Below are 24,005 nucleotides of genomic sequence, written 5' to 3'. Positions count from 1 at the left end.
CTCCGTCCAATCAAAACGTTACTGTGATATTAACAATGTTTGACAATACAAAGCAATTTATGTTGATGTATTGCAATTTAACTTTGTTCAGCTGCAAATTCTACCCCCAAGGAAAAGACTTGCCAACACTTGATATGTCTCATAAGATAATGAGGAGTAATTAACATACTTAGTGTAATAATTATAAAATAGAAAATACTTTTTTTCTTCGGTATATTTTAGTCTTTGCTTGTGTTCGGTTGGTTTTCATTGATTAAATAAAGTTTATGGGAGGAAAAACAAACACCATGGCAGCTACACAAATACACAATTAAGTTCTGGTTGAACATATTTTCTAAATAAAAGCCTAGAGAAAATAGACCAACACAGTAAGATATTTTCACCTAGTTATTTCTGCCATGTTGTGTCTTTGGAAATTCGCATTTTAATTTAACAACTTGAATTTATTTTCGACTCACGTGCAAAAAGTAGCTAGATATACCCGTAAAGAAAGTGCTTTTATTCTAGTCAACCTAGTACCGGAAGTTCTGCTTTTGCTTTGCTGTCTTTGATTAATTATCAGACTGACTCCGCTTTAGCTACACGTTAGCTCCCCATGAACGTAGTTTTGGAAATATAGACTTCGTTTTGCTACAGACATGGAGTCAAACGATGCAGGTAAAACTTCTCTAAAATATTTCGCTTGATACAAAATTACACACGTTAGTTAGCCAGCTTCAACATCTATGTTTGCTGCTGGCGTAAATAGCGTTAGCTAGCGTTAGCCGGGTAAGCGAACGTTAATATACAAAAACGATCTAGATTGAGTGTAATTAAATCGACAAGTACTACATTTCCTACGTTCTGTAGTACGTAGGTACGCAGCTAGTACATGCACGAATTACATGTAATAATACGACTATCTTTTCAGTAGCTGTTTAATGATCTTTTAGTATACGGTGGCAAATAATAGTTGAGTAAATCCCCAAAATGTCTCAACTACCACCACCACAGATGAACACCATGCCAATTGTCAGTCACGTAATGTGCTGATCTGTCTTTCCTCAGGGCGTGGAGGATGGAAGCCCAAGCCTGTCCAGCAGCAAAAAACCAAGATGAACATGTTTATTCTTCGTCAAGAAAAGCTTATTGCTCAGAAGAAAGAGGAGATTGAAGCCAGAATGGCAGAGCAAGCAAAGATGAGTGTGCAAACCACCCCCAGGAAGACCCTACTTCCAAGGTCAGAATACACACATGAGCCCTCAAACGTTTGGCAGACATTTAGGTGTAAAATAAATGGGTTTTAATTATATTAAAGTGTGTCAGGCACTGCCAGAGAATGTTGCAATGCTTGAGGGTCTTTCAGATTTACACTAAGGGAATGCTAAATTTATATTTCTGTTGTGATCCCAATATTTATTTCAGTCTCCAAGGACCATCCACCAACAAGTTTGCAAATGATGGAAGCTTTTTCCAACAGTTCATGAAGCTGCAGAAGGAGAAATCCAACAATGTGCCAGGTAAGTTTTGAGGGCTGAAGTAATGAGTTGCATTTACTTCAAAAGAGCCAAAATCAGCTGCTCTGGAGAAGAACCTTTACAGGGTTTTTGTTGTGTAACGATAATGCCAATACATTTAAAAATACAGATTAAAGTTGGACATTAGTTGCTGTTGAGGAATTCTGTCAGAAATTATTTGATCGAGTCTGAGCATAGACTTACAGTATTGAATTTATCACAAATAAAATGAATGGCCAAACTCAATATATGATATCAATTACACACATCCATCCACATATTATCAAATTAAAAATGTGCAAGGTCTCTAAATCAATATTTTATTTTACTATAACATTTTTCAAATTAACAACATTGAATTTGCACTGTTTTAGTAATAGTAAGATAACTGTTAAAGTACTGGATGAAATCATGATCCACGTATTAGTGTGAATGACTAATAAAAGGTGTGGCTCGAAAGAGACAGTCGCCTGCTATAGGGCTAGTGCGTTGAAGTAAGAGCCTCATTAATGTGCACTATGGTCACTATAGGGGCCTACAGTTGTTAAACTACTTGTATGGACTGAACGCACAGGGCATCACTAAGAACTATCATGGAAATTGCGTCAAATGTTTTGGAAATGTGAACAATTGGAAATTTAAGTATGTGTACAAACCCTAAATGTCGTAACCTCAACTCAAATTTCACCTGACACCTTAAGGGGAATTTCTATTTGTGAACTGTTTCTTTTAGAAAGACTGGAGTCATATTTGTAAAATTACATGGCAAATATATATTTTACTGCGATTTTGTGCAGTAAACGCTAGCAAAGCAACGGGAACAATAGACATTTCTGTGATAGATACATTTTTGTGTCATGGCTCACACAATTTCTTTCCTCATGACAGCTTTTGGGGGATGAGGACTGGGTTAGAATACTGTGAGCTTAACTTTCTGTGACTTACTTAACTTAGATTGATAAGCTGCTCAACATGGTTGTGGAAGAAGGCTTACAAAACCTAGAAGGCACTTGGACAATAATAGTTTTGAACAAGTAGGCTAACTACTACTGTTTTGTTAATATGCCCCATTTACTCTTTAGGTTCCCCCAGTGATGCCACATTTCCTTCAAGCTCCGCTTCATCACCAGGAGGAAACACGTCTCAAAAGAAGAGCATTCATGTTGGCAAGCGGCCTGGCCTTGGAGTCAGTAGCATGCTTAATCAGTTCAAGAACTACTCACAGACCAAGAAAAACCCTGTTCTCAGCAAGAGGCCGAGCGTTTTCTGCTCTCCAGATGGTGAAGATGAAGAAGAAGATGCTGATTACTCCAGATTCTTAGAGATGAAAGGTAATTCAAGACCTAAGTATCTCTCTGCTGACAACTCAGTAGCTTGGACTTAACAGTGCATCTTCTGCATACTCCAGTAGTGCAGTTGCCTTGTGTGACTGGCATTTTTTCATAGGTGCCCTTGCAGTAAATATACTTATAGCCTGCTTAAAGTCTCTCCCCCAGAGGATTCTGACACCAGACTCATTATCGACAAGATGGCCTCGTTCGTAGCAGAGGGTGGACCTGAACTGGAGAGAAAGGCTAGAGATGACTACAAGGACAATCCTGTTTTTTCGTAAGTCTGAACAAAGTTGTTTGCCGTCTTGATTCATTTTACATATACATTATTTTTTAGTTTTGATTTTCCTTTCAGGTTTTTATATGATAAGAGCAGTTTGGAGTATCTCTACTTCAAAAACAGAGTTGCAGTTTTGGGAAAGGATATGCTAAGTCCAGAGAATACATCAAATAAAGGTAAGGTTACCCCCCTCTGTCTCTTGTCTTTGTTGTATATAATTCTATGAGGAGTGGACAGTGGAGTTGTATACACAGTGGGATTTCTTCCTGTAAACCAATGAAGATTGTAATAACCTTTCATTCATTTGGTTGTATTTGTATATTTAAGCTAGTACATAATTGTTATGGAGCTCTTGACTGTCTGGTTAACGTGACATGAACATTATATACCACTTGTTTTAGATCCCCAGGGATGTTGATAGGTACACATCCTGCATCTCTGACGCATTAAAATCTAAAAGGACGCATCACACTCACTATCCATGCATCCCTGGTGATGTGGTATGTCTCTTTTAGATCTGCTGTGTCTCCTCCTGGTTCTGGTGCACACACACATTCATACGGCTGTCGCAGTAGGGGCCGTTCAAAACACACCCTCACGACACCCGTTAGAGTTTTGTCATGAATTAGTGTTTCCAGACATATTGTGCATACAAGATTTAAAAGAAACGTTCTTGGACTTTATGGTCTAACTTGTTTATTCTGTCTCTGGGGATTTTTCTTTGTTTGTGTGTGTGTGTGTGTGTAACAGAGGTGATATTTATGTACAGGGGTGGTTTTATTGCGATTTTAAAAACGCAACATATCGTCCTATCATTCCTCTCCCTGCTCTCTCGCACTCTCTTGCTTGTTGATTATCTAATCAGCAAAGCATCGGCACATTTTGTGTGTGTGCGTGTGTGTGTGTGTGTGCGTGTGTGTGCGCGCCACGGTGGTGGCTTTCATGGGTGGGGGGTCAGTATGCTCACTACAGTAGACTACACTACACCACTTATCTCAAACACAACAATCACAGGTTTATTGTATGTTATCAACACAATGTGACCTGTACAAGGTGTACCCTGCTTTTTGCCCCATGTCAGCTGGGATTGGCTCCAGCTCCCCCGCAACCTACATGTGGAGGATAAAGCAGTAGACAATGAATGAATGAAGGATCACAACATCATTGTTAAAGACACCCCACCACCACTACCAAATTCAGCATAGGCTGCCAGCATCTAAGTTTAACAATGCAATTTCTCAAGAAATAATTATTTGATTTGGGACCATTGAATGTCCCTGGGACCCATACAAATCAGCAGCTGTGGGTCCAGGGACTCACTACATTGAAAACCTATCAACATCACTGGATCCATACTTCAAGTGAAACTGTTATTCATAAGTGTAATGATTTGAATTTTAAAAGGGAATTAAAACAGCTACATTGGCAAGACCACTCTGTCATATCAGTCTGGCCCTGGGTAATTATCAAACTGTTCATTATTTAAGACTGTGCATACAATGCAGGTCACAGTTTCCCCAGTTCCTCTCTTATTCACTATTATTTAATCAATCATATTTAAGTTTTTATTTGGATTTTGAATCTTGCAGACAGAATGCTGCTCTGTCCATAACACTCAACTCAAATTGTGCCTGATATAATGTACATGCAGATATACATGTTTGGCCATAATGTATGTGCTGGAGCCTCTGAGCTTAATTTTTTCTGCATTTGCTACAGAAAAGTCCTTGCATCTTTGCAGTTCCCTATTCACCACCCCTGTCATCCTTGCTCCTCCTTCCTCTTCTTATCCCCCTATTGGCTCTAGACTGGTGGTGTGTGAGGGCCAATTGAGTACGGTACAGTAGTAGAGTGTGAATTGAGTCCCAGTACTTATAGGCTACTTAAAGTCTCCCCCCCAGTGGATGCGGAAACCCAGCAAGTGGCTGAGAAGCTGGCCAGGTTTGTGGCGGAGGGTGGCCCTGAGGTAGAAGACATCGCTGCTGAGCGCAACAGAGACAACCCAGCCTTCAGGTCAGTTTCTTTATATGTGACTATGTTCCCTGACTGTGACATTTGTAATTAAAGCCCAGTTCTACTTTTGTAGTTTTTCACATCACAGTTGATGTCTGTTCTCCCTGCAGTTTTTTGTATGATCAACAAAGTCCAGCTTACCACTTCTACAAAGAGAAACTTAAAGAGTATCGTGGTACAACCTCCCAGAACACTTTACCTACAGCAACAGCTGATGATCAGCAAACGACTGCACAACCATCATTAGGCACCCAGGAGCCAGACACCCCGCCTGTCAAAAGGAAGAGGAAGAGCAGATGGGGTTCTGAAGATGACAAAGTTGTGTTACCCATTCCCCCCATCATTGCTCCTTCAGAGATTAATATTCCAGACCCTAACACACCCTCGCTCTCTGGTACATGAAAATGTGTTGTACATACTTGGTCAAATATGCACTCATTACTATTATATTCATATTTTCTCAGCCGTTCCCCTACATAATTGATGAACATCTGCATTTTTGGTGTTCCAGCCCAGGAGCTCAAAGGTCTTGGATATAAGAAGGGGAAGCCCCACGGTCTGGTTGGAGTAACAGAGCTATCTGAGGATCAGAAGATACAAATCAAAGAACAACAAGAGGTCGGAATATTCCAACTGAATATATTTTATGAAATAAAAACTATGATGCTGTCATTTTTAAACCATACTACACTCCACCCACTTTATTTCTTTTTCAAAAGCACTTGAGTAATAACCGTTGTAATGTACTCTTACTGTGTTTGTGATGTCTTCTCACATGTACTGTAGATGCAAGAGATGTACGACTTGATTATGAAGCATAAGCGTACGATGGCAGAAATGCAGGTGATGTGGGAGAAGGCCATTAGGGACCACCAACATGAATATGACAGTGATGAGGAAGTGGACTACCACACGGGCACATGGGAGCATCGGCTAAGAAAGATGGAAATGGAGAAGACGCGTGGTAAGGCTGATCGTCAGCATACACCTCCTGTAGTGGTGCCTGATAATTTTCTAAGTTGGTTAACATGATCGTTAGTGTAAAAAAATTCATATTTTTTCCAGATTGGGCAGAATCTCTAACAGAAATGGGTAAAGGGAAACACTTTATTGGAGACTTCCTGCCACCTGAGGAGCTGGAGAAATTTATGGAGACTTTTAAGGCTCTCAAGGTCAGTTTTCCTCCGGATTCACATTTTCTCCAGTCTCAAAAGGATGCATCTTACCATTTATCAGTTCTAAAGATTGTCCTTTATCCATCATAACATCAAGTGAAATATATCTTAAGTGTGATATGTGTTGGCCTTTTGTCATGACGTAGGCCTGGGATTAGTTACAAATACGTATAAACAGGATATTAACAGTCCATCTGTGCCATCGTTTAGAAGCTGCTCATGCAGGTAGAGAACAATGTGGCAACAGCCAGCAGAGCATATTTTCCCAGCAAATTCCTCTAGGTCCTCCTTTTGGAGCGCCAGGAAGAGACTGCAATTACCAGACTGTTTGATTTAAACTATTTATTTCAAATTGGCAACATAGTAGAAACCACACTTTCTCTAAGCTGAAAAGCCTTGTATGTATACATAGTTTTTATGTGTATTCATAGCTAAAGTGAGGGCATGTTACTAGAAACTCATAAGAACCAGAATATACTTGTGAAACACAGATACTTAACAGCCTCAGATCAACTAAATTAAGCTCTTAAAGGCAAGTAATTTATTTCCATCTCATTCTAAATCTTCTAGTAGGCTCAGGGAAAAGATTAATTTGTATTCAAACTGCGATCTTGAACTTGGTGATATGGTGCAACTCTTCAATGTACATGTTTGTGGACGTGAAGTCAACTTAAGACATCTTGACTTGCAGGAGGGCCGAGACCCAGACTACTCAGAATACAAAGAGTTTAAATTGACAGTGGAGAACCTTGGTTTTCGAATGCTGATGAAGATGGGCTGGAAGGAAGGTGAAGGCCTCGGCAGTGACGGACAGGGAATCAAGGCTCCTGTCAACAAGTGAGCATCTATCTCCATTATGTTTTTAATACATTGAAATACCTAAAATAACCTGTACAAATAGACATAAAAGTGGAAACTAATTTTAGGGATCTCTCTATCTCTCTCTAGGGGATTGACCGCTCAGAATGGAGCAGGTTTCGGAGTTGACCGTCCAGCTGAGCTCGCCAAATCTGATGATGAATACGATGCTTTTAGAAAGAGGATGATGCTTGCATACCGCTTCAGGCCAAACCCACTGGTAACATAATGTTTTTTGTTTACTCTGAACTCACACCAGTTCATTATATAATTACAGAATATGTTGGTACATGACAAAAGTATGAAGAAATGCATTCTCCTTGTTTGACAGTATAATGTAGCATCTCTTTCTGTTTACTGTGCTGCTGAGCCTCCTGTTGTGGTCAGGTGGCTGTTGCTATGAGGATTCAATATTAATGTCGTTTTTTGTTTTTCCTTTCCTCTGCAGAATAATCCACGGAGACCCTATTACTGATAGAGGACTGTTTGTTTATGCTTGATCTTGTTTATGATATAAATCTGGTTCCAGCAGTTGCCACAGTTTTAAGTTCTGAAATGGAAACATTTGCACAATATACAGTACACCATGATGGTAATGAGAATAAACTGATTTGACTGACTACATTTGAGGTTTAATTTGGCTAAAGGAAAATACAAAATGTTATCTGAAATTAAATGATCACCTGTCTTGTTACATTTAAATTAAATACTGTGACAACCTTGAACATTTACTTTGTCTGATATCTATGATCATTTTATTCCTCTGTGCACATGTTTGTATGTCAATGTGTTTGTTTTATTCCACTGAAAATAAGACAATTCTGTATTAACCTTTGATTACTTTTACATTATGTGCTTCAGCAGTGTTCACAATTGAAAATGGCCACTTACAGTGACTGTTGTAACTAATGTGGAAAACTAACTGTACTTGTACCTGTTTATTAAAACAATGAGTAGGTGCTAAGATGAGCCTTCGTTTTCTGGCACACCTGTGTATGAAATGCTGGTATTGTTCCAGTCCTGAAAATTGGTATCTGTCCCTTTCTGGGTGCCTGTGGTCAGCAGTGAGTCACTGAGTAGAGCTGACCAGGCTTGAGCAGCCAGTGACAGGTCAGTGAAACGAGACCTTCCGTTTGCCATCCCCCAAGGTAATTTATATGGGATAAATATAACTCCAACATCCTAGCTAAGCAAGAGCCACTGTGGTGTTGGACATAACATCAATCAGATAAATTTAGCTGTAGTACTAGGTAAGATTAGTTAGTGGTATGGTGAATGTCTTAGTTGAATGCTAGAGTGCAACTTATTATTACCTCCAGAGGAAGTAGTGTTTTTCTACCTATGTTTGAAAGCAGAATAACTCAAAGTAAATGATGGACTTTGCTGGAATTGCCTGTGGGTGTAGTTAATGGCCCAAGGAAAAAAAATAACATTTTGGTGGTGATTTCTTTTTTAAATAATTAACCTTGCATAACAGGGGAGATAAATTGGGAAAGTAGTTGGTGATGGTCTCTGATTACTTTATCAATTAATTATTTGGTCCATTTCAAATAAATATATACATTTCTAAAGGTGTAGGAAAGGGAATATTAGTCATTTTTGTCGAGAAAGAAATCAAATTAGTTTCTGCAGTTGCGTTTTATTCTTCATCTTCAACTGCGTGTATCTATTGGTGGGGAGAGTGCTTGTGGCCAGTTAAAATGTTTATTTCACTGATAGAGAATTATCATTGGTTCAAAAAATGGTGCGTCTACTCTTAGGACCGTCCTTTGATGTCATTGCATCAAATTACTCGAGTAAATCAACATGACAAAATAAGCAAAAAAAAAAACAAATACAAAACCATTGTTGACGTTCTCTTCTAGGAAAAAAAACTGATTTGACGCATTCACGTATGAGCTGTCAGTCAGTGCGAGTTTGGGGGGAGGTAAACAAGATGGCGACAACCTGAGTGGCAAGAGTAGCACGAAGAGTCAGAAAATTTAACTGATACCTTGCCAGACCGACCACAACACAAGGAGGAATTGCAACCTGCAACGAAAACGTGATTCACGAGTCTTTAGGTGAGACCCGGTCCGGGAGTTAGTTAGAATAACTAGCTAGCTAGCCATTTACATTGAGTGGCTTGCTAATCAGCGCAACTCCGGTTAGCTTGCGATAGCTGGATTCGTGTGATTTATTTTCTTCTTCTGTCGATAGTTGGGTTGGGTGTCAGCGTTGATGCTGGTGTCGTTGCAGCCTGAGCCTTATGCACTGCAACCGAAGAACAAAGCTCGTCGCGCTGATTTCCTCTGTTACACCGGTAAACGAGGCGAAGTTGGCTAACGCTAATCTCCAAGCACGGTAAAGTTGGCTAGCTAGCGCTACATCCACCGCTAGCTACAGTTGTGTGACGCCGTTTGGTTCATCCTCTCCAGCCGAACACAGTCAATTTGCATCTGTAATCGAAGTGTTCTGGCTATTTGAATACAGACGTCAGTGTTAACGCCTGCATTGGTCACCAGATGTTTTATTATCGAGTGGCCAAAAAGTGCAAGTTACTGATGATGAGCTAGTTCATTCAAGCAGATGATAGCTTACCAGCTAGCCACTGTTAACATTTAAATGCCCGTTTACCCCAACAGTGTATCAGTCGTAACTTTTATGGTCACTTGCTTTAAAATAGCTATGTGGTAGAAATTGACATTTAGAACATGAAGAAAGTTAGTGAGATTAACCGATGAATGTTGACGTCTGGACATTTTTTATGCTAGATTGCGGACTTAATTCAGAAGCGAGTGAAGGCCATGTGTGTTTTCTAATTAAAGTTTAAATTACTCGTGTTTTCAGGCACCGGGCTGTAGGGACCCTTTGTGGCATGGAGGACACTTGAGGACGGCTTGACACATCGGCTGGTTCAGTCAGTCGCCTCCCAGGAGCCGGGCTGACACCACAGATTCGACTGATACTGCTGCATGCTGTTTGACAGTAGACCTGCACTTGGATTCAGTCCAGCCGTGCACGTATATGTGTCGCGAGGAAAACTATACTATGCACCATGAAGCTTCGATAGATTTGCTGTCCTGCACAGCCTTGAAGAAAGACGTTTCTCTTTCTAACGCTGCATTCATATAGAGGAGGGTGACAACAAGAAGAGAAGAATTACATTTTAGACTTACTATCTTCCTCACTTGTGTTCAGCTGCACTTGTCACACATCTAGTACATGATGTATAGTGTAAAGCACTAACTCAACAGGACCTGAATCATCTCTGTCTGCACCGCACAGTCCTAATGTTTACAAATTGGGATTGATCCCTCACCTCCCGCTCAACTCTCAGGCATGACCACTCCCTCTTTCATGTTAAGTATTTTGTAATTGGTCTGTATTACATCATTTGGAATCAAAATACTCACTAACTGAAAGGTTGCTGCTGGATTACTCTCCAGCAGCAGTCATAGCTATTTGCAAAAAAAATTAATCTGTAGCTGTTGAACTGTCAATCATGAGTTCCGGGGAGCTGCATCATCTTGACTATCTAAATGAAAATGAACTGATGGAGATGGATACTTTTATTCACCGCATTGACTCTACAGAGGTGATCTACCAACCACGGCGGAAGCGGGCAAAACTGATAGGAAAATACTTGATGGGGGATCTGCTAGGGGAGGGATCTTATGGCAAAGTCAAAGAGATGCTGGACTCAGAGACACTTTGTCGCAGGGCTGTCAAGATACTGAAGAAGAAGAAGTTGAGGAGGATCCCTAATGGAGAAGCCAATGTGAAAAAGTGAGTTGTTTTTTTTCTTGCATTTAATTGTCTAACTTGTTTTTACTTCCACATCACAGCATTAAAGATCAAAGAATTTCAGACATGATGCTTGAACTATTGAGCTCAAGAAATAACAGCAGCAGCTCTCTCTATTTTTTTCCACTTGGCATTTTTGCATGTAGATACAGATAGTAGTCAGTACAAACCAACCTTATCAGGTTCCCTTATAGGTCACTGAAAACCTGATGCATTGTTGGTGTATGTAAATTCACGTTTAAACAGTCTTAGTGCCTCAATTAATCATTAGCCCTCCATAGGTGTTAGAATTTGGTTGGATGAAACTTCTAACAGCGGTCTTAATATCATCACTCCTAATCTGTTTCAATGCCTCTGATTTCTATTCATTCCTACTTTTTTTCACATGGCCCATTTTCTGATGAATATCAGATGTTTTAATCACACTGTAGTTTATTAAATATTACTTCAACCATTAGCTGCAGGCCTCTACTAATTACAGACAAGGCTTAAGAAAAATGTCAAAATTAGTTCACAGAAAGAGAAAGATTGTGTGAGGGGTTTTTTTAGGCTGCCATTTAAAATGCACTCTGCTCTTAGTCAAATATCCACACTGACTTTATTGAAGCCTCTCAAACTAATTTGATGACCAGGTTCTTCTTCAGTAGATAAGTAGCATAGAATAGAATAAAATATCTTTTGCACATTCACACAGTACAACAAAATTGCATGCGGAATTGAATACATTTCTACCAGTGCAACAGCAGCGTGACAACTGAAAAAAGTGAGGCGAGGTGAACAGAGTTGAGGCTCCATTTCCACTGGAGTCTGTGCTACGGTGGTGTGAAGTGTGGAAATCAGTGACAGGCATTGTAGATGGTGCAAAGACAAGTTAGTGAAACATTAACATTTAAGCTAACAATGATGAAAGCATGTAAATGTGTAAGTTAAGTATTATATTGTACACCAAGAATCTTTTAAAACTGGTGTGTCATTTTAAAATATAAACATTCAAACCATTGTCAAATCAGTTCACAGTTCTGATCAGGCATTATATTTTTCATTATTAAAATTGACACCAGCTGAATTGTGCGCTATGTTAAAATGTTGTCTTTGACCAGCATTTTCTTTCAAGGAAATGTTTTTGTCACTTTGTAAAATACTCACTACTCTGCACTGGACTCCATTGACTAAAACTGCCCAACTCTGGCTGCTTCACAGCACAGGGAGTATGTAGACATTAATCACCTCACGCAGTCAACCCCATTCCATCCTCACTATCACTTAAACATTGATAGAGAGTGCAATGTTTGCAACAACAAAAAAACTAACAGCACTGAAAACATAACCCCATTGGTGGGGGAAATCATCTTTGGCTCTTGATGTAAAATGAAGGTGGTTTGCTTTTTTTTGTGTTTTCCTTTATAAGAGCTAGAAAGACATGTATGATTCTTTAGCCTTAGTCAGAGGAGTTGTGTACTAGTTGAGCGTGAGTCTACTTGTTTTTGTCTTTAGCTTCAGACAAAAATGCCATCCCTTGTGGTGAACGGTTTGTTTTAGTGTCGAAGTGAAACCAACAGAATCAAAATCATTTACTGATCAAAACCACAAAATAATTGACCCCTTCAGTCCTTTTACTCGACACACTTATGCTGCAGTCCTGTGTTGACCAGGTGGTCCAAGTGTGAAATACATCCACATCTGCAAAATCCACTGGTGCCGTGAAGACCGTATTTGACATAATGTAATATTGCAATGTAACACAGAGGACGAAAACATTACTGAGGTTCAGCGTCTCGGTTATAAATAAAAGGTCCTTGTGAGAGAAAGCTACTTTGAGGACAGACTGTTACTCTGTCGAAAACGTCTCGCATGACAACTTGGTTTGTGTTTGCTGCAAGTGAAGGTAGTCGTAGATAAAAATGGAAAATGCTTAACCGAGAGTAATCTTGGTGCAAAAACATGCAGTTCATTACTGTGTGTTTGTTGTTTCTAATTATGTTAGATTAAAATGTACTGTTTATGCACAGTTTAAGGACAAAGCAGACGGGACAGACAACACGGTTGTGTCACTGTGTTCATATGACCTCAGCAGTATCCCTTAATGTGAGAAAGCGCTATGTTCGTGTTTCCTGTGCTCTTTTTTTCTATATCCCTCTCACATAGCAGTGACTGCATGTTTTTGTAGCTGAAGCAAGCAGGATCCTTGAGCCTGTATAAGCTCATCTGTATGTGGATGCCATAGTAGCCCCCTAGCCTTCCATTCAGCCTCTGTACAACATTCCTGTCTTCCACACACTCCCTGCTTTCACAGGGTTACCGTGGGGACGGGCATGCTCATACAGGCATTTATCGAGTGATGCCACTCCCATTTCTATGGCAACAACCCAAGAAAGCCATGCCCTTGTTGGGAATGACAGGAGGCCACATGGGTGCACACACACTGTGCATCAGTTGTGTGTTGAAGCAAATGTTCATCAGTTGTTTATTGTCCTGGCGTAGTCGGGGTGAGTCGAAATATCGATTTGGTGATATATCGATGTCCGTCCTTGTGCAATGTGATGGTCGATATGCCACAGCAAATATCGATATTTTAATGAATAAATGAAGGCGCTCTAAAATAAACAGTCCCTACCAGTTTCACTCGCCTGATGTCTCCTTGCAGCAGCGCTGCTCAAATGAATGAGGGAAAACTTGGGCGGAAGTTACCTGGCCAAAGAAGAGGGAGTTTACAGCAGGATAATCGTGGAGAAAGTTCCGCCAAGAGATGCCGTATTCACTTTCAATATATAGACTTTATGCACTTTGGTCCCTGTGTTGTAAATACATAGAGAAATCCTGCACTTTTCGCCTCCGTTTTGTATACTTCAGACTGATATCGTGATATAATTGTCTTGCAATATATGGATTATTGCAGTAAAATCGTGATATTATTGGTATCGTGGACCATGTATCGTGAGGTACCCTGTGATTCCCACACATCTTTCACATTAGTAATACCAGTTTCCCCCTCCTCTTTGAGTGCATTTGGATTTTACAATCTAGTTTAGGTATAATTTTTTATCCACACCGTGCAGTGGTGTCTTTTGCTCCATATAAGAAAAAAAACAAGACTGGTATTACAGTATCATACAGTCTACTCACATTTGCCTGATTACTAAAATATGTTAGGTATTTTACTTTTGTAAACAGATACATGACTAACTACAACTGCATTTAGAAAAGATTTTTATTGCACTAGACATATCAGTGTTGAAGCAGTAAACAACTTGTGCTCATGTTATCAATATCATATGAGTGCTGATGTATGTCTTGTAGCCTTCTGTCTACTTTGGCACCAAACAAAGGGCCTATTATGTATAGCACCTGCCTATTTGCTTACCTGATGTTCTCCATGAATTGTGTTCTTTTGTTGATTCATAGGGAGATTCAGCTGCTAAGAAGACTCCAACACAAGAATGTCATTCAGTTGGTGGATGTCCTCTACAATGAAGAGAAACAGAAAATATATCCACTTCTTGTGAATTTACTGTGTATTTGAGCTGATAGTTTTGATAGTTAATGAGTTACAGACAGTAAATGTTGTTGCTGAAGGGTTATTTCCATAACTAATTATCTGTGTTAGCCATTAGATCGCTAATTGACTCACTTAATTAAGAGATCTGTTTGTTGTGCTTGGAAAATCCCCTTGACTCCTCACTTACGTATATGGTGATGGAGTATTGCGTATGTGGGATGCAAGAAATGCTGGACAGCGTCCCAGAGAAAAGGTTTCCAGTATTTCAAGCTCACGGGTAAGTCTCTCTCATTTCCTCTGTCCTCTTCTCTCTCTTTCTCTCACTCTACCTGCTATATTTAGTCTGTGCGTCTCTGCAGCCTTTGCTCCAAGTCTAAGTTTAGATCCTCAACTGCAGGGCCTCTGCTGTTAAAATAACTGACCATAGATTGTTTGAATGTGTGGTTGCTGCAGAAAGCCACTGAAGCTAAAGCACCAAGTGATGATGAAGGCAAATCAGATCATAGTCCCCTCTCTCTTTGCAGGTACTTTTGCCAACTCTTAGATGGCCTTGAATATTTGCACAGCCAGGGAATAGTTCACAAAGACATTAAACCAGGGAATCTGCTGCTGACCACGGACGGGGCACTTAAAATCTCCGACCTGGGAGTGGCAGAGGTAAGTGAGGTGTGCAAGTTAATGGTATTTGTTGTTTGTGAAGTGTTCTTTTTCCCCGTGTCTACATTATTTCAGCAACTTGAGGTTGTAGTGTGTACATTTGTCATATAAATAAATGTCCATTACATTCAAACCGTTTTTAAATGGTTTCACACAACGCTCATTCAGCCCATCAGCTCCATGCAACTCTGTGTGTCTAAGGCCTCATTTAGACTGCAACCCAAATCGGATTTGTAAACATATCTGGTCATGTTCACAGTATATATTTCAAGTGATCAGATCCGAGGAGAATGCTGAGTTATGCCTCCTTTTGTGTTGCCATCACCACTGGAATGGCAGTGGAGTGGGACGTGTGGCGAAGGTAGACAAGTGATGTCTGGTGTTGTTCTTTTCCACGCTTTTAACCTGTTTTTTTGTTTGTTTTTTTTAAAACTGATGTCTTCCAATGTGTTGACTTCCGGATCTATGTCTTTGTTGTTGTTCATGTTGCACTGCGAGTGATGCAGAAGACACTTCGAAAACCTATCTGAGAGACTGACTGTGGCATGCTAGATGCAATCTGGATATGGTTAAAAATCTGATTTGGGCTGCAGTCTAAACAAGGCCTTCAAACTGTATAGCAGTGTTTTGTGCTCATGTTGCCTGGCAACATTCCCACGCTGTATACAGGAATGATGCATTTTACATCATGATCAATGGAAGCAAGGTGGAAACACAACAGCCACCTAACACTTGTAAAGCAAGACGGTTGCATACAGTTTAGACTATGGCAGAAAATGCCCACAGCAGTTTTAGAAGTGGTCTCTACTGCTAAAAGTAAACCTGGATCTTCAGTAGGGCTGCATTAATTTTCTCTACTTAATATTAAATTAACAGATACTGGAAAAGCATGCTTTGTCAATAGAACACAAAGAAAATCAAATGCTCCCCTAAACAACTCACAGCTGCTGCTGTTCCTGCACCATGCAGCTCCAAATTTTCCTGGATGGAAGTCTAGAAGAGTAATGCCTAGTCTTATATTGTTTTTGGTTTTTTTAATATGTATATACAGTATATTTGTTTAAACAGAAAACCACTCGCATTCCTACAATTCATATGTAATGTGTTTTACAGGCCCTTCACCCATTTGCAGAGGATGACACTTGTCGCACCAGTCAAGGCTCTCCGGCCTTTCAGCCTCCAGAGATTGCTAATGGACTGGACACCTTTTCAGGGTTTAAAGTAGACATTTGGTCTGCTGGTATAACACTGTGAGTTCTCAGTTACATCAGGGATAAAATTCATAGTGTTTTATACACAAATTGTTTGATAAGTTTTTTTCAGTGTCTCACGAGCAACCAGTGTAATTGCAGTTTCTTCTCTCTTCCATTTAGATATAACATCACGACAGGTCTGTATCCATTTGAGGGGGACAACATCTATAAGCTATTTGAAAACATTGGAAAAGGAGACTACACTATTCCCGAGGAGTGTGGACCACTCCTGTCGGACCTGCTCCAAGGTTGGTGTTGTTCAGAAAGCTTTTTTCAGGAGACATTAAACGCCTCTCTCTAATTGTTGGTGTTGTAACAATACTTTAATTATTTTAACCAAAGTAATTGGTAAGTTCTCTCTTGGTGTGTTTCTCCTTTTTGCGTGGATGTTTATGTAGCATTTCAGAATATTAAGTGAATAAATGGAGTTGGAGCCAGCCAGTAAATCACAAGGAATTCCCTGCTGCAGTTGCTGCTCCAAGAGCTTGCCTCTGTGTGTCCAGCAGGTGGTGCTGTTATACTGACTCTTCAGCAGGGAAGGCTTTCTCCAAACTGTAGAAATCCCTCCAGCTGCTGACGTAGTTTCCATTGATCTTGAGCCAGCAGCAGAATACTAAACGCATCATAGTGAGGCATTGCCTTCTTGAGTGAAATGCTGCAATGCTTCTGTCCCATTGTAAAAAAAAATATATATATATATATATATGTGTGTGTGTGTGTGTATATATACATATATATATATATGTGTGTGTGTGTGTTAATAAAAAATAAGATGACATTTATAATAGCTTATTTTACAGTCAAACATATAATCACTTCAATGGCAGCAATATGACCATGTCCATAAAATCCAGGAAGAATGCTAGAAAGATTGTTTGTACCATCTAAGACACCCAGTTCCCAGTTTAAGAAGGTGGAATGATTTATTCACTTATTGCACTATTTACCTTTTATGGAATCAACCCACTTAAATCCAATTAAAAATCATTACATTTCTAATAAATGTAATGAAGGTGTTTTGAACAGTGTTTCAGTTACATTTAATCAAAAATTAGTTTTACCGTGAGTAGGAAAAGAAACCGCTTTATACCACCGGCCCTCCATCCCCCACTGTGTGTGAGAGTGTGACGTCTGTGTGTGATGACGCAGCACCCCAAGAGATAGTCCATAATAACATGGTCTAAAATAAGCCCTGTGCCACAAAAGGTGTCCTTCAGCAAACGCGGCACTACTATCAGCACTCGGCATGCTGCCTCTGTCTGCCTACAGGGAGACAATTACATTATTAGGTCTGGATACGCACTGCATCAGTACTGTCTTATCACTCAGTGTTTCCCACACACTCGACCAACGTTAAGACATAAAATCTTCATTGCAGTGATGCAGCCGTTTTTCCTCACTGTACGTCATAGGTGATTTGAGCTTTGCAAGATTTCTGGACACCAAGGGAAATCATGACTTTGCATTCATTTGAGTTCCTTTTTGCTGTTTGTCACCACACAAGTGTACTGTAAAAACTAAGTAAATTCACTTTGATGTGTGTATTTTAGGAATGCTTGAGTACGATCCTATGAAGAGGTTTTCCATACAGAACATAAGGCAACACAAGTGAGTCATTCTTTGTACAGTATTCATGATTGATGAACCCCATACCCCTACTACTGTAGGGCTTTCTTCAAAAATTAAGTGCGGCAACCCCCACCGGTCGTTCACTGACTTGGGAGGAGCTAATGGCTAAGCTAAAAGCTTAGTTGGCAGATGTTTTGCATGATAATAGAGAACCAGAAATACACCCACATGCCGCTTTTTAGATGCTTTGTCTTTCCAGGAGGACCGTTTAGCTTGCTTTTGATTTGTCTTACATTTTCATCCTCTGGATCCAGAAGACTGAACTGGATCTGTTCTGAAATTATACACATCTGAACTAAATGGGACTTCCCTTGTTAAATTTAAATTGCTACCAAATTTCTAATTTGGATCAGATACTGATCCAGATGTTTGTTTTTGTTTTTTTACAGTTTTGCCAATTATTAAAGATAAGGGTTTTCTTAAAAACGGGATAATTGTGTCAGTCAGTGGGTAGATTCTTACAAAAAATTTGAAAGGGAACATACTTGGGGGATCACCACCACATCACAAAAATCATTGATCTGTCAAAAACTGTAGACAGGAAGTTGACAAACATGCAGATAAATCCATGACATTACTGATGTGTCTATCCCCCCCGTCTCTGCCAGCTGGGTGCGGAAGAAACATCCTCCGTCTGAGCCTCCCGTGCCCTTCCCTGCCAGCTCAGAGAGCAGGGACCCTTGGCGGAGTATGACAGTGGTGCCCTACCTGGAGGACCTACACGGTTACACAGAGGAGGATGATGATGAGCTCTATGACGGAGAGGATGAGATCATATACACTCAGGACTTTACAGTGCCAGGTGAGCTGAGACCATTAAAACATTCCTACATGTTTGCTTCTCTTTTTCGCAGCCTTACGGTATGCAAGTCAACGGAGATTAGTTGATATGTTGTGTTTTGGCAAGTTCTTAATTCTCCTTATTGACTCTAAGATTAGTCCCTGTGTGTTTTTGTCTTTTGTCACTCAACGCTCAAGTCTTTACTTGTCATCAGTCACTTTCCAGTTTGGCGTGACATGCCACGCTTGATTTGCCTTTTCTGTATGCTGGCATCTGGCCATTTGAATCATAGAATCCATACTCAGAATCCATACTCAGTGCTTTGATTACAGTGGGTGGAAGTTACTGATGTGTACCTGAGGCATTTGGGAGAATGAATGATGTCAGTTTTTTGTTTTTTTTTTAAAGAAAACTTGCAGAAAATACAGCTTACAGGCCATTGTAGTTGATTGTGGAAATTCTATGTTTTCAAGTTGTGATTTTTATTTATTTGGATTTTATTGGGATATAAAAAAAAAAAGATTAATGCATGAATAATCAGCCCTCTGATAAAAGAAAATACAAAAGTGTGTTCTAAAATTCAAATCCTTTATATGTCGTTCGGTAAAAGCCAGCAATGAAAAATGCTCTAGTCAGTTTTTGGCATCTAGAAATGATGCCCCACATACAAAGCAAATGGAGCTTCAGAAAGTGAATGAAGCGGTTTAAAAATAGTGCGGTTGAAATGGTTTTGGTGTAGGAGTTTGAATGGTTTTCCAGGGTTCACGCCTACACACGCGCTTGCTCACAGTTTGCCTTGTTTGAGTGAAAATGAAATTGTAATGTTGTAAATGAAACGGTTTAATTTGCCGTTTCTTTCTTTATTAGTAACCACATCTCACCGTGTCTAATATCCTCCGCTGTTGCAGAGTAGAAACTCATTTTCACACACAGCTCAAGCTCGATGACAAACTTGCTCACACACACACTCACTGTTCTGCACTTGAGATATGGATGAGTCATACAAATGTTAGGGCTGCTTCTTTTTTTTTCCACTCACCACGTTTCCGGTTGTTTTAGGTGACAAAAACAGTATTTCTCGCCTGACATTTTGCTGTTGCTGCTGAAAAATACAGCATTGTTTTGTTATATGGTGATTAAAAAACCATGCATTTCAAATACATGATGCAATGATATGCCACTAATATATCCCATCTCAAACCCCGAACAAAATATGCATCTGAAACGGTGTGAATAATCAAACGGCAGCAGCTGCATTTCTGTCAGCCATTTGCTTTTTATAGGTTCCTTGTTAAAAAAAAAAACATGTTTATAGTTTGTGCAGCAGCAGGTCTCTGGTGGTTTCCGTTCAGCACACTCATGACTTTACCTAACATACAGCCAATAAAGCAGTGCTTGTGTCGGCACTTTTCTGGAAGTGTGACCTGGTTTGTTTTGTGCTTAGGACAAGTGAACGAGGAGCATCGGGATCAGGGGAACGCAGATCACAGTCCAGCTGTAGCCAAACCGGTCTGTGTGAACGGGACAGAGGGGGTTTCTCTGAACAGCAAGGCCAAAGCCGAGCGCCGTTCGTCTTCGTCATCCAACCCCTCGCGCAAAGGAGTCTCCACAGCCAGCAAGATCCGCAAGCTCTCCACCTGTAAACAGCAATGACCCCTCCCTCAGCATCAACCCACCTGGTGAGTGTGTAGACAGAATCTAGGTTATCCTAAACCCTAGAATTGCATTGGAGCTGATCCTGTCATTTATTTGTTTATCAGAGATCACCATATACTAGTGGCATTTATTTCATATTACCCACGTTTGATATAATGACTCATATTTAATTGTGATGTCTCGATTTGATCCCTGTCAGGTTCTGTCCTCTCTGTCCTGAATAAACACACTTAACACGCCAATATTAAATCACCTGTACACCAAACATGTTGAGGATCAGTATTTACAACATTTTGCTCTCAGTTTAACATGTTTACTCACACACACAGCAGTGGTTTTAGTAACAGAGAGCTAGTGATAACCACCGCCCTCCCCCTCTCTCTCCCTATTTCTCTACCAGGAGCTACTTGCAGCCTTTGCGGCAGCAGCAATACGGACATTACAGAGATTACAGAGGAGTCTGTTCTTGTTTCTCTCTAAACCTAAGTCAGGAACATTATTTGTTTGACTGACATTTGTGCAGCTCAGTTTTTTGGCAAATGCAGCTATCAGACTGAGACTGTTACAGTAGATGGATCGGATCAGGGACCAAGAAAGCTGATCGGGACTTCCCTACTCGTTTATTCAATAGAATGAAAAATGATGATAAACACTGATGGAGAAAAAGGTGCAGCAGTACCAGATGAAAAGATTGGAGGGATGAAAAAGACACAGGTGTGGAGATGAAGATCTGTCAGGAGGAAATCGTAGAGGGAGCGAGAGAAAGAGAGAGAGTTTTGATATTCACAGGGCAGTGCTGTGACTCACCACTGCTGTGCAGGCGCACACATCAGTGCTTCCCCATACAGTCATAAAAACTACATCTGGACTGGTCTGGTCTGGTCTGGTCTTGGCAGGTTTATCTCGATAGTACCCTCCCAGGTGTTCGTAGAAGGATCTGATTCAGGAGGAGAGGATTTATGCTGCAAGTGTATACACTAATTTAACAGGTTGTCGTCCTCTCTTTCCAGTCACCACCCACAGTGTGCTCTTTAAAACTCGCACATACAAACCACTCACGGCATGAGGCTGTTTGTCATGGCTGCAGTGCAGAGGAGATACTGTTTATTAATTTTCTCAGGCAATGACTCATCCTGGATGAGATAAAGTGGGCTGTGAAGTGTTTGTCTCTCTTCCTTATCCCTGTGTATGAATCTTTTTCCATTTGTCATGTTGTGTCATACTAGTCCAGAGGTGGGCAACAGGTTTCTCCAGAGAGCCACAAATAAAGTTGTTTTTTAAATATAATAATAATTGAACCCATCTTTATGTGCAACATGCATGGCATTTTCATTTTAAGTGCAAGCACGGTGAAATTGTGTGTAATCTGTAAAATAAATATAAACAGAAATATGAGCTCTACAAGGGAACTTCTTTAATAAAACATCCATATCTAAGGAATAAAAGAACGGCCTTTCTTTCTTACTAATTGTTTTTATCTTGTGTCTCTTTATACGGTTTGAATAAATCTGGTTTTATTGAGTGCATTTTTATTTTTCACTGTGAAGCACTTTGATAAATATCTGAAAAGTGCAAAGAAATGAACTTTGCTCGCAAGGGGGGGAAAAAACATCTTAACTCGCTTTTTTAGGAGATTTTGTGAAATTGAGTGAAATCAAATCACTGGCAGACACATCCATATGGAAGTCTGGGCATATGTCAAGCACAGCTAAAAATAAAATGTCCACAAAAGGTTTATATGTGTCTCTGTCCTTCTCAGGTTTATCTGTTGCCGTCCTGTGTCTGGAATCCCAACAGTCATGGGAGAAATCTGCTGACGATAAATGCTCCTATACCTCCTTGGACCACTGGTCTGCAGAGCCTTTTGAAGATGCGAAGAAGTGTTTTGAGTGATGTGGAGGAGAAGGACAGCGAGAAATGTTTTTTTTCTGCTCCGAGACTGAGGCACTGGCTGTGAAAATTGTTTTTTTTCCCCCATGTTTTGGCACCTTTCAGGTCCTGTCATCCATTTCTGTCATCTGGTAATTTCCCCTCTCTCCACCCCATTTTATGGAGAATCCAGTGTCCACTGGATATTACAAATCCCATCACCCCTGTACCCCACCCATCCACGCACACACACACCTTTCTGTTTTTTTTTGACCACCTTTGTTTTTACAGAACCCTAATGGCAGTTTTCGAGACACATTGTGATGTGTAAAAAAAATTAAAGAGAAAAAGATAACAAGAATAATTCTATATTTAAATCTGTGATGAGAGTTATTATAGTACTCTACTACTACCAACATAAAACCTGCATGCTGTACAGAGCTGGATGAAAGGGAAAGACTGACTGACTGAAGCCTTGAGATTTACTGCTGACCTGTTGGGTGATTTCTGATTTCCATTTAGTTTTTTTTTTCCCCAGTGAATATTTTTTAATTATTATTTATATAAAATATCTCCTAAACAGGCTGTTTTGTTGAATGATCCTTCCTCTTAAACATTGCGTTCAGAGCACTGCCGTTATGCAGTACAACTCGGAGGTTTATGTCCTGTTTACACACTGATAGGAATACTCTGGTTGTGTTCAGCAAATCAAGCTTCTTCTGTTTTTTTCCTCAAGTCCGATCTGTTGTGGCAGACCTTCCACATTGTCGGTTGCACGTATTCAAATCGGATTGGTGTGTCCAGACATGACCAACCATGTACATGGGTTGCTTTGGTAACGGCGTCGTCTCACTCTCCGAACGATGACGTTGCCGCGTTGTGGTGCATAACTCCACGAGAATTCCTCCATCGCACAAGAAAAACTCTGTGATGGAGGAGTTGGTACTCTGCATCATGAGTGAGTGGCAATGCCAGTTTTGATGTTGTCGTCGTTGAAGTAAAAGACGATCAGACGTCCAGTTTGAGCAGCCAGAGTGTTCAGGCTGTGTCGTAACTAACTAAAAACCTGACTTGAATCAGATTTGAGGGGTGGGTCAGATTGATTGTGTCTGGACAAAATCTCAATGTAGAGAAAAAAAATATATCTGAACACAGCTTTTGATTTCTGCTACCAGTTTTGTCCTCAGACTCTAGAAAACTAAAGAGCTGATGATGCTCAGCTACAGGAGGTGTGTCATCACAATCACCCCGGCCTGTGTTCCTGTGACTCTCTTTGATGTGCCGATCACATCAGCAGGAGCTCTGCCCCCGTCTTGTGCAGTCAGGCCCATCATCAGCTCCTCGCTGGGAATAGATCAGAGATCTATCTGTCAGGTGAGTCACCACACACTGAGGGAGGGAGTGATGGAGAAAGAAAGAAGAGTGGCTCTCCCCACGTCAGCAAAGTCTACATCGAGGTTCTCCGTATGACGCCAGAAGAAAGAGGCGCCCGCGGAATCATTTCATCAGTGTCATTATGTGACACACCGTGGTGTTTATATCAGAGGTGTCAAACTGGCGGCTTGCGGGCCACATGCAGCCCACCCTCTAATCTGTTATCGTGAAAACATGTCCCATGACCTGAGCGAGTGAATTTTTTCTAATGGTAATGATACATTTAGTTGTAATTATCACAGTATTAAATGTATTGCAATCCACATTTAGTGTTATTTCCCCGTTTTTGCT

The 24,005-nt window shown here is 40.3% G+C and overlaps 2 protein-coding genes across 4 annotated transcripts; both read left to right on the top strand.

The window, feature by feature from the left end:
* The first annotated feature begins 537 nt into the window (after positions 1–537).
* Positions 538–8,117, top strand: sugp1 (SURP and G patch domain containing 1). Its single transcript, XM_044038960.1, has 14 exons — positions 538–657; positions 1,048–1,219; positions 1,405–1,499; positions 2,579–2,827; positions 2,981–3,104; positions 3,183–3,283; positions 4,997–5,120; positions 5,231–5,514; positions 5,632–5,738; positions 5,907–6,084; positions 6,186–6,292; positions 6,987–7,132; positions 7,244–7,373; positions 7,602–8,117. Exons 1-14 carry the CDS (start codon positions 639–641, stop codon positions 7,626–7,628), a joined length of 1,863 nt encoding a protein of 620 aa, XP_043894895.1. The 5' UTR covers positions 538–638; the 3' UTR covers positions 7,629–8,117.
* Positions 8,118–9,028: 911 nt separating this feature from the next.
* stk11 (serine/threonine kinase 11) lies at positions 9,029–22,644 on the top strand. 3 transcript variants are annotated; one of them, XM_044023867.1, is made up of 11 exons: positions 9,029–9,216; positions 9,983–10,921; positions 14,342–14,425; positions 14,623–14,712; positions 14,960–15,101; positions 16,206–16,342; positions 16,466–16,593; positions 17,896–17,953; positions 18,583–18,776; positions 20,200–20,434; positions 20,812–22,146. In XM_044023867.1, the coding sequence occupies exons 2-10, from the start codon at positions 10,638–10,640 to the stop codon at positions 20,406–20,408; spliced, it is 1,326 nt and encodes a 441-aa protein (XP_043879802.1). In that variant the 5' UTR covers positions 9,029–9,216; positions 9,983–10,637; the 3' UTR covers positions 20,409–20,434; positions 20,812–22,146. The 3 variants fall into 3 exon arrangements, with proteins under 3 accessions (XP_043879802.1, XP_043879792.1, XP_043879811.1); XM_044023857.1 differs by lacking the exon at positions 20,812–22,146 and adding an exon at positions 22,171–22,644 and having other exon boundaries at positions 9,050–9,216; XM_044023876.1 differs by lacking the exon at positions 20,812–22,146 and adding an exon at positions 22,171–22,644 and having other exon boundaries at positions 9,051–9,216; positions 14,960–15,092.
* Positions 22,645–24,005: the final 1,361 nt, after the last annotated feature.

The sequence above is a fragment of the Solea senegalensis genome, linkage group LG1 (assembly GCF_019176455.1).
Source record: "Solea senegalensis isolate Sse05_10M linkage group LG1, IFAPA_SoseM_1, whole genome shotgun sequence".
In the NCBI taxonomy this organism is placed as follows: Eukaryota; Metazoa; Chordata; class Actinopteri; order Pleuronectiformes; family Soleidae; genus Solea; species Solea senegalensis.
The sequence above is the reverse complement of the archived record's forward strand: the minus strand, read 5'-3'. Positions and strand labels throughout refer to the sequence as shown.